Source organism: Phocoena phocoena, chromosome 8, assembly GCF_963924675.1.
Source record: "Phocoena phocoena chromosome 8, mPhoPho1.1, whole genome shotgun sequence".
In the NCBI taxonomy this organism is placed as follows: Eukaryota; Metazoa; Chordata; class Mammalia; order Artiodactyla; family Phocoenidae; genus Phocoena; species Phocoena phocoena.
Genome location: NC_089226.1, coordinates 61,235,886 through 61,246,254, shown reverse-complemented (window position 1 = coordinate 61,246,254; position 10,369 = coordinate 61,235,886). Strand labels below are relative to the sequence as shown.

General features: G+C 48.7%; 1 protein-coding gene across 1 annotated transcript; it reads left to right on the top strand.

The window, feature by feature from the left end:
• Positions 1–365: 365 nt before the first annotated feature.
• On the top strand, positions 366–9,937 carry TRIM68 (tripartite motif containing 68). Its single transcript, XM_065882173.1, has 7 exons — positions 366–404; positions 2,937–3,418; positions 5,011–5,106; positions 5,958–6,218; positions 6,685–6,707; positions 7,303–7,403; positions 7,598–9,937. Exons 2-7 carry the CDS (start codon positions 2,993–2,995, stop codon positions 8,146–8,148), a joined length of 1,458 nt encoding a protein of 485 aa, XP_065738245.1. The 5' UTR covers positions 366–404; positions 2,937–2,992; the 3' UTR covers positions 8,149–9,937.
• Positions 9,938–10,369: the final 432 nt, after the last annotated feature.

Here is a 10,369-nt window from a genome sequence, read left to right as displayed (position 1 = left end):
TCATCCACAGCGGAAGCGTGAGGCGCAAGGGGTTCTTTGAGCCGAGAGCCAGCTAGGCCTCTGCTTACTGCATGGCCCGAGGGGCCTCATCCAAGGGCCTCAGCCCTTCGACCCGTCCTCCACTGACTCCTGGGCCCTCTTACAGTTTAAAGGGCTCTGAGTGGAGGAAGAGGCCAGAAAAACCGAAAAGAAGAGAAAATACGCCGTCAGGCCAAGAGGTGTGCGGGGCCCTGTCCCTTCCTCCGATTGGCTAGGGTTGTCCTGTTCCCTGCCTGTGATTGGCTGCTCCCACAAAGATGCCGCCGGCGAGCTCATTGGCTCCGGCCCTGTGGGCGGGGCCTCGGAATCCTGCAGGAGAGACCAAGGAGCTGGGTGCTGCTGAGGCCTTGGTCTCCGAGCCGGCGGTAAGTGCCGGGCTGGCTGGGCCAGCCGGTTCGGATGCTGCGGACACTCGGCCGTGGGAACCAAGCGGGCGTCTCCACTTTTGGTTTCAGCCTCGGGGCGCTACTCCCGGCTGAGAAGGGAGGTGGGTAGACAGTTGTACCTCTTCAGAGGTCCTGCAGGCCGTCAGCCTTACTCTGCCCCCTCCCGCCCGGGACCCTCGGGCCCTGCCCGGCGTCCTGTGGCCCGGAGGTTACCCTCCCCCTCTCTCCTCCCGAACCCCGGAGGTCACCGCCTCCTCACTTCCCACTTTGGCCCCTCCTCTCGAGTCTCTTCCCGGCTTCGCCCCCCCCCCCGCGCAAATGTCTTTCCTAGAAGGCTTCACACTGTGCCAAATGCACGGTTGAAGCAATTAAATGTTTAATAATTAAAGTTTTGTCAAAGTAATCTGTCTATCATGAAAACAAAACAATAAGGCAATAGGTGCCCGCCCCTAAATCCTTTTTTGCAGAGGCCACCACATTTAACTTTTTCATGTTTAGAGCTTTTTATGACCCTACTAAATCTAAAGTGCTTCCATCGCATTTCTTGATTTATCATTTTGATATTTCTTTACCTCACTTCCCTTCTCCACCATCTTCTCAGTTTTTCAGTAGCTATTTTCAATTCTTTGTTAATCTCTGTAGCTTTAAATCATAGATATCAGCCTCTGTTGTGTCAGCCTTAGGTAGTAGTTCTTGGGGCCCCTCCGTGGTAGATGAGGATATTGACATTTCTTCCATATCCAGCCTACTATCAGCTAGACCTTAACATTTACATATAATACTCGTGTATTCAAAAATATTTGAGCACTGTTTCTGGCCTTAGGGATATGGTCGTGAACAAATTAGAGTATGTCAGTATCCTCATGAAACTTCTGTGGGAAGTAAGACAATAAACACATGTGTCAAATGACATTAAGAGCAGGAATTTGGAGAAGTCATTTCAAGCTGGGAGGACAGCAGGAATCCAAGTGGGTGGAATGAATGGACATGGGGTCTGTGAGAAAATGTGGAAGTTCCTCCTTTTGCTTGACTGGGCTGTTTCAGGGTGAAGAGAGAGCTTCTTGTTGGACTGAGGGCTGGGGAACCGGGAAAGGCTCTTCAGTAGGTTAGTGATTTAGTAAAACAGGGTTTTAGGATATTGGTCCTACAGTTTGGTAGTGACAGTGGGAGGAGGAAAAGCAAGAGACAGGCCAGTGAGAAGGCAGGACCTGCTGATGGCCTGTAACAGACAGTTCTGCAAAATTTACTTACTGCCCCACTTCCTTCAGGAAACCTCACAGGACTACCATTAAACCACAGTGATTTCTCTCTCCTCTTGAATTTTTATTATACTTTGAAGCTGGAGAGGTTAAGTACTTTGCCCAAGATAGAATGGCAGAGCCCAGGACCAAGCATCTGTTAAATGAGGGGAGAGTAGAAAGAATAATGGTTTCTACTTAGGGTTTTGAAATACATTGAGCCAATCCATGTAAAATGCTCAGAAGAGTGCCTGGCGTATAGTGTACTCAAGGAGTGCTCGCTTTTATTATTAATGTATAATATGCTCTCAACTCCCTAACTTAATTATAAAAGCATTTTGGGTTTTAGAACTGTTTTCTGTGTCTAGCTCATTTATTCCTTCAGCAAATGTTTATTCAGCAATAACTGCATGACAGGCACTTTTTAGGTCCTAAGGATACAACGATGACTAAGACCATCAGGGCTTTTCCCTTTATAGACTAACTGGTAACACAAACTTGCACGGTGAACAAATAAACATTGTCAACTGTACCAAGAGCCTGCCATTGGTCATTCAAGTTCTCTGCCCACATATGGCCCTAGCAGAAATCTGAGGTTTCTTGCTGGAGTAGTGGATTCATCGATATGGGTTTAATTATCAGCAGATGACCTTTGTTTTTATCTTCCAAGGGCTGTTTGTCCATATCTGCTTCTAATGTATCACTGAGGAGAGTGTCTTGGCATCTTAGCGGTTGTTAGTGCTGGAGAAGTGGGCAGAGGTTTACAGGAGGTGGGGAGAGTTGCTGGTTCCCTTATACCTTACACTTCAGTGTGCAACACAAGAAAACAAATTGAGCATATAGGCCATGGGCTTCTGGCATATTACCTTTTCTGCACCTTGACGTACATAGAAACATCCTAGAGAGTGAGGAAGGTGGGTATTTCTGGCCTTATTTTGGATAGTGAAACCACACGAAGTTCAAGAGAAACTGCTGATTTCGAGAGCGTGATGGACGTGGAGTGAGAATGGGCTGGCAAGCGAACCCACAGGAGGGTCAGAGATGACCAGGTGAATGGAAACAGAATTCCCAGCATCCCAACATTCAGGCATCCCCAGATGTCCCTTCTGTGGTGTGAGAAACATGACCCAGTGGATTCAGTAGGGAAGGCCAGAGCTTATTAAACAGGGTTCATAAAGGATCCAAAAGAGGAAGTTATTTTTTTCAGTCACTACTTATCCCTCTGCTCTTCTGCTCTTTTATCCCTTATTTGGGTTTCTTTCCTTCTTCTCAGCCTTCAGTGGCTCCGCCTGGTTTTATTCATATTCTGAGGAGGGTGCGACAGGAGCCATGGATCCCGCAGCATTGGTGGAAGCCGTTGTAGAAGAAGTGGCCTGTCCCATCTGCATGACCTTCCTGAAAGAGCCCGTGAGCATCGACTGTGGCCACAGCTTCTGCCACAACTGTCTCTCTGGACTCTGGGAGGTCCCAGGAGAATCCCAGAACTGGGGTTACTCGTGTCCCCTCTGCCGGGCTCCCGTCCAGCCAAGGAACCTGCGGCCTAATTGGCAGCTGGCCAATGTTGTAGAAAAAGTCCGACGGCTAGGGCTGCATCCAGGAATGGGGCTGAAGGGCGACGTGTGCGAGACCCACGAGGAGCAGCTAAAGATGTTCTGCAAAGAGGATGGCCTGATCATGTGCGAGGCCTGTGGCCGGTCCCCCGAGCATGAGGCCCACAGTGTCGTGCCCATGGAGGATGTCGCCTGGGATTATAAGGTGGGAGATGAAGGCCAGCTTCCCCCAGTCTCTCCCCTGCCCTTTACTTGGCTATCTCTAGATCAAGAACTTGACCAGGGGCCCCAGAGACAAAATGAGAGCTGATTCCTTTGGCTTCTTGTGCCCCCAGATCCCGGGGACCTGATATAGTGAGCTGTACCTCTTCTTACGTTTATGACCTCCTTTGACTTCCTTCTTTCCCACTTCCACACGTCATCCCAGTCCCAACAGTTTAAATGCCTAACCCAAACTTGCTTTCCTTACTAAGAATTTGAGGGAGACCATTTTGGTCTAGCTGGGGTTCTGGGTGCCTTGGATGAGGTGGTCAAGGCTGTACCAATCAGAACATGCAAACTCCTCCTAGCAATGCCACAGATAGTCATTGAACATCAGGTGAGTCACTTTAAACTCCTCATTTTATAGACAAAACAAAGGCTTAGAAATTTGAGATCATGATCATTGGTTTTAGAGCTAGAAGGGACCATGGCTGAGTCATTTAGAATTGAGTGAGATTGTCTAATCTAATGTTGTAGGGTCCCTTCTGACTTAAGTTAGTTAAAGGAAGATGAAAGGCCTTCTTACTCTTCAGCCACTGTTCTTTCTCTTCTCCTTACTTTCTATTTATTGGGGGCGATAGGGGGAGCCATCTCTGACACCCACTGCTCCTTTTTTACAGCTATCCTATCAACTTCTAACTTCTTATATTTTCCTTAGATGTCCATGCTGACATATCTTTATTGGAATCACTATCCCAATGATTCTGTGATCCATTCATTGATCCTGTACTGGTCTTAATTCTCTTTCTTGAAGTTGAGATTAGAAGGTAAAATTGTAAGATGGATCCCCTGAATTAGCTGTTTTCCTATGCAAAAAGAATTTCTGAAAAATTTAAAGTATTTTTTTTTGCAAGTATTAGAATAGGGAGGCAGTATACCATAGACATAAGAGTTAAAGAGCTGGGTTAAATCCCAGCCCAACCGTTTACTAGCTGAGTGACTTTGCATAGGTCACTCTCTAAGCCTCAGTTTTGTTGGTACATCTTTAATAAAATGGTCCATATTATTATGAGATTACTTTATGCTTCCCAGTAGTCATCTCTTGCATTAGAGTGTAGGATGGTACTTCTTACCTTTAGGGTGCATATGAACCACACAAGGGTCTTGCTAAAATTCAGGAGGTCTGGGGTGAAGCCCAAGATCCTGCATTGCTAACAAGCTCCCAGGTGATGTTGATGCTGCTGACACACGTGGACCACACTTTGAATAACAAGGTTTAGGAGGCTGTAGGATAACAAAGCAGATAAGGATAAAAAGAGGCATGGATAGGAAAAGTCCAAGATAGTTTTCTGGCCACGTTTTCTCCTGCTTTACAGAAAGAGACTGTGGGAGTTGAAATGATTCTCAGATTGAGAGACCTTGGATGTAATCTGGGCAGAAATCTGCTCCCTCTGTGGTGTTCCCTTTTTCTCCCAGCATGCATTCTGGCCCACTCCCTGAGAGATGCTTGTTTTCCCATCACCTACCAATGCTAGGAAGCCTGGCTATCCATCCAGGCTGCCCGAGGTGTCCTCATGAGGTTTTTGTCTCTTTCAGTGGAAACTCCATGAGGCTTTGGAACATCTGAGGAAAGAGCAAGAAGAGGCCTGGAAGCTGGAAGTTGGTGAGAGGAAACGAACTGCAAACTGGAAGGCAAGTTGCCCCCTGGGGAAAGGAGTCTGTGTGGTCCCTGTGTTGTCCTGAAGCTGGCCCATGGTACCTTCCTTATCTCTGTGAGGCAGAATGTGGGGTTTGAGGTCAGAGAGCCTGGGGTCCTCATGCCCGCTTTCTCTACTAGGTGTGTGGCCTTCAGCTGGCCTTGGGACCACTCACTTCCAGTTTCTTGAATGTGATGTAGAGATAACTTCTGGGCTCTCCTCATATGTGAGAAAGGAAAAGTACACACCTCACATATGCTTTAGCTCACAGAGGTATGACTTGTATAATGCTTAGTAAAGCATAGTTTCTGTTTCTCTTTCCTCAGCTAAAGCATATTTACTAAAAGTTAAGTTATTAAAATAGTGGAAAATCACTTCAGAAATAAACCCAAGGCCCACAGCTATCAAACTATCAGAACTTGTGATCGACGGAAGGTAACACTGAATCAGTCTAAAACAGCATATAGAATTGATACAATACCGGTAAGAAGCAAAATCATCTGACAGTGTAGTTGTTACACTGCCTGGTCGTTATTCTGAAAATAGAATATATTATTCTGAAAATGGAAAATAGTCTGGAATATATAGTGCAAAGGTAATATCCTGGGCCCTCCTGGGGTCAACAAGAGTTAGTAATAGGGACTGAGGAGCATGTACTGGAGCTGTGGGAACAGGAAGTTAGGAAAAATCGTATCCTTTGTCTGTGCCTCTGCAGTGCCTGGCACACAGTTGGTACCAGGACATTCCAGAGTGTGTGTGTGTGTGTGTGCACATACCAGCGTCCTCAGTCCTGGGTGGCCCTTACACGACCAGTATCCATGCTGATTTCTGATCTTGGCTCTACAGATACAGGTGGAAACCCGAAAGCAGAGCATCATATGGGAGTTTGAGAAGTACCGGCGATTACTGAAGAAAAAACAGCCACCAGGTCGGCGGCTGGAAGTAGAGGCCGCCGCCGCTCTGGCCAGCCTGGAGCAGGAGGAAGGGGAGACCACACAGAAACTGGGGGTGAGTCACAACGCACTCATCCAGCAGAGCCGGGTCCTGTGGAGGATGATCGCAGAGCTGGAAGAAAGGTCTCAGAGGCCTGTCCGCTGGATGCTGCAGGTGAGGGGCAGGCTTTCCTGGGAAGACTGAGCAAGAGCTGAGGGTGGCCTGGGACTGTAGGAGAGGGGGGACCTCGTCTTCAGTGGGACCTGTCAGCACTCAGCCCACCAGACATGGATTCCGTATACCCGCTGCTAATGCCGGCTGTTCCCCTACCCCTGGTTGGGTGGATGACCTCGTGGCCTTCTAGATGGACATTGTCTAGGCGGCCCTCACATCATACCCGTCCCTCCCTCTGGCCAGAGAGTTGAGATGGAGCCCGAAGTTGGCCAGTGAAGCCAGGGCTCAGCCTGCCCTGCCTGCCTCCTGTAGGCTTCTCCCCCGCTCCCTCTACACGCCTTCTCTCCAGCTTTGCTCTCTGCCTTCCCCTTCCCTCGGAGAAACTCCCTCCTACAGCTCTGTGTCTGTCTGGTCCCTCCAAGGAATGGGGCATACTCACGTGCTGCATATCTTTTTCTCCTTCTAGGGTATTCAGGAAGTCTTAAACAGGTATGTTTCCATCTCTGGAGCCCCTCGACAGCCCTGTAAGAGAAAGTGGGTCCTGGCCAGAGCCAGAAGTGGGGAAGGAACGTAGACCAAGTATCTACAGAAAAGTGGGTGCTGGTCCGTAATCTTCTGCCCCTTCCATTGTATTGGCTAAGGAAGCTTTCAGCATCTTTCTTTTTTCTTCTTCGTGCTTGGCCAAATTCATTTCAAGCATTACCAATAAGAGTTTCAGGTAGAGCTATAAAATGTATGGTTTCAAGTAGATGACCCAAGGAGGGGAGAAGACTGCAGCTGTCTCCAGTAGCATCGGTGCTCTGAGTCTGCATATGAGCCCTTCTCCTCTGCAGTACACCTCTTCCTCTCCCAATGTCAGATTCACACCTAGCCCTTCCCATGGCCTAGGTATGTGAATATTCTCTCTGTGCCACAAGCCGTTCAGCTCAGTCAAATAATCATCACATCTCTGCTCCGCCTGGTATTGCTGGGGAGGGGCACCTCGCTGACCCCGTCCCTGGCCAAGCCCCCTTCCCTGTCCTAAGGGAAGGCCCATGTGGCAGAGCCAGGACTTCTGGCCCCAAGGCCTGCCCCTCTCTACCAGGAGCAAGTCTTGGAGCCTGCAGAGACCAGAACCAGTCTCGCTGGAGCTGAAGACGGACTGCCGTGTGCTGGGGCTCAGAGAGATCCTGAAGACGTATGCAGGTAATGAATGCTCGGCGGGATTGTGATGAGCGGGGGGGGCGGGACCCCTCCCGGAGAAATGAAATGGCTCAGCGCCCTCTGGTTGCCCATCGCCCGCCCGTCACTGAGGAAATCGCTGGCTGTATCTATCACAGAGACCTCGCCCAGGCCCCCTCGCTCTGTGTCAGGGTACCAACCGGGATCTTTTTCCCTAGCGGATGTGCGGCTGGATCCAGACACTGCTTATTCTCGCCTCATCGTGTCTGAGGACAGAAAATGCGTGCGCTATGGAGACACCAAGCAGAAGCTGCCCGACAATCCTGAGAGATTTTACCGCTACAATATCGTCCTGGGCAGTCAGTGCATCTCCTCGGGTCGGCACTACTGGGAGGTGGAGGTGGGAGACAGGTCTGAATGGGGCCTGGGAGTGTGTAAGGAAAATGTAGACCGGAAGGAGGTGGTCTATTTATCCCCCCACTACGGATTCTGGGTGATCAGGCTGAGGAAGGGCGATGAGTACCGGGCAGGCACCGACGAATACCCACTCCTGTCCTTGCCCGTCCCTCCCCGCCGGGTGGGAGTCTTCCTGGATTACGAGGCCCATGATATCTCCTTCTACAACGTGACTGACAGCGGCTCCCACATTTTCACTTTCCCCCACTATCCCTTCCCTGGGCGCCTCCTGCCCTATTTCAGTCCTTGCTACAGCATCGGAGCCAACAACACCGCTCCCCTGGCCATCTGCTCCCTGGACGGGGATGACTAAGAGAGCCACCATTTTAGCCAGAGGCCTTGGAATGTCGCCTGGCCCGCAGGGGTCTTGGAGGACCCTGCCCCTGATGAGTGTCCCCTGGAACTGAGCTGAGCCTGGAACCCAGGGATTCCTCTGCCTGACCCAGTGGTGTGTCGCTACTGGGCCAGTCTCCCACTAAACCACTCATGTTAAAAAGCTGAGGCTCGGCAAAAGGAGCATCACACCCCCGCGGGAAGTATGACAAGGCTTTTGGTGAAGAGCACAGCGGCTCTAAGGACCAGGATAGTGCTTTCTGCAGGTCACGCCCCTCTTCCCCATCCCTGTCAGTGCCATAATTCAGTGAGGGTGATGAATTAGATCCGATCTTCAGGAAACCCATTGGGTCAGGTTTACCGACAAGCCAGAAGGATACTGTCCGTGTCCAGAGCTGGTTGCTGTGCTGATAGCGGCAGGAGGATGTTTCACCTGAGCTGTACTGAGGTGCCTCTGAGCACCCATACCTCAGCCCAGCTCTCTGACCTCCCAGCTGGAGAAATGCATCACCAATTGCCCAGGCCGCCCCAGTGGCCATCTCCTCTCTGAGCACAAGCTGGGCAAGTCACTAATCTCAGACTGTAATGAGACCTGTGTCCTGGTCCTGCCCTTTTCTCTAAATGTCAGAATCGGAAAACCTGTGCACCTTGTTTCTATTTTCACTTCATGGATGAAGAGACTGAAATGGCCTTAGTGCAGTCAGTTATTTCTAACAAAGGTGATGGAAAGAAGAGTGTATAGATTATAAAGTATTTCTCACATTCAAATGAAACCAGACTGACAAACTCACTTCTCAGGTCACATGTCTGTGTATCATTCATTACATTCAGGTCTGAAACACCCCAATGTTTGAAAGATTTTAAGTGTCCTCAATGGGAAAATGGGTATAGTAACTGCATACTCTCCTACCTCGCAGGATTGTTGTGAAGATCTCAGTTCCATCCCGTACTTTTGTTCCTTTCTCAGGGACAGGGGAGGCAAGCCATGGATTTTGCCTGTGGTGGCAACCTTCCCATCTCACCTTTTTACAGCATCTTTGCAGCACTGCCTTAGCTTCTTAGGGCCTCTCCTGACAGTCCTGTCCTTTTAGACCAAAAGATACCCATGCCCTGGCCAACTCTGGGCCACAGTAATATATTGAGCGTCTATTATATTTGTTCGTCTTTGGGTTAGAACAGGGACTGTGACATTAGGGTAGAGAATGGAAATAATACAAAGACATGTAAAAACAAATGCACTGAAAGGAAGGCTCACCCACAAGCTCGTTGGGCTAAAGTTTGGATCTTTGTTTGTCACCAAGGGTATCTTCATGGTTCTGGTAAATATTCTGCCTTTCTCTTCCCTAAATCTGTGACAGAAGGAATAAAGCAGGAGGGAAGTGTGGGGGGGAAGAATAGGATTAGGCAGAAAAAGCCATATATGATAATGAAAGGGAATTAAGACTGTATATCTGGTCTATTGGCCCTTCAGAGTGATTGTTGTGTGTGACGAAAATAATTCATTACCAGTCTTAAAAGTGTGATGTGGGAATGATTGTGCTGGAAACAAACTGTAAAGCAAGCATATGAGAACTATGGGTTTTGCCTGTTGTGAGGGGCTACGATATATACATTATGTATTGTCACTGTGATGCTGTGTAACACAACCTCTGATGTAGTTTAAGCTTGAAAGTAGTGACTTGAGTTAGGATTGGGCAGCAAAGTAGATACTAGGTTAGGTACAGGCAGAAGCAAAATCATTCCTATAATAAAGAATAGCAAAAATTGTCTTTCTACCTTAATTGTGTTGGTTGTTCACATATGAAGGAGGTGAAACAGGCCAAAGTGGAGAAATAAACTCATTCTTCCCACCATGCTTCCAAGGTGCTCCTTGAGCATTAGCAGTAGAAGGGGAGAACTTGCTGTCATCCGCCTGGAGAGAAATGAACTGGTAAGTCACAGACCTGGTATTGGCAAAGGGTTGAACAGACCTACATTAGAGGGACCATATATCTTTGTGTGTGTAGGGGAGCGGGGCAGGGCAGGGGGACTCCCTGGAGAAGTGTGTATAGACTTGAGAAATAGATCTTTAGGAAGTGCTTCCAGCTATGTCCATGGAAACTTAATAGAGAGTCTAGGAACTGCATCAGTGTTCTTTTCTGTGGTTTTATTAGGCCAAATCTTGGAAGGTTCCTAAAAAAGAGAATTATTAGGTGATAACT

Excerpts from the sequence above, each read along its gene's own strand:
- TRIM68 (XM_065882173.1), top strand. The coding sequence starts at position 2,993 with ATGGATCCCGCAGCATTGGTGGAAGCCGTTGTAGAAGAAGTGGCCTGT. Across the intron at positions 5,107-5,957 it reads AACGAACTGCAAACTGGAAG|ATACAGGTGGAAACCCGAAA; the intron begins GCAAGTTGCCCC and ends TTGGCTCTACAG. Across the intron at positions 6,708-7,302 it reads ATTCAGGAAGTCTTAAACAG|GAGCAAGTCTTGGAGCCTGC; the intron begins GTATGTTTCCAT and ends CCTCTCTACCAG.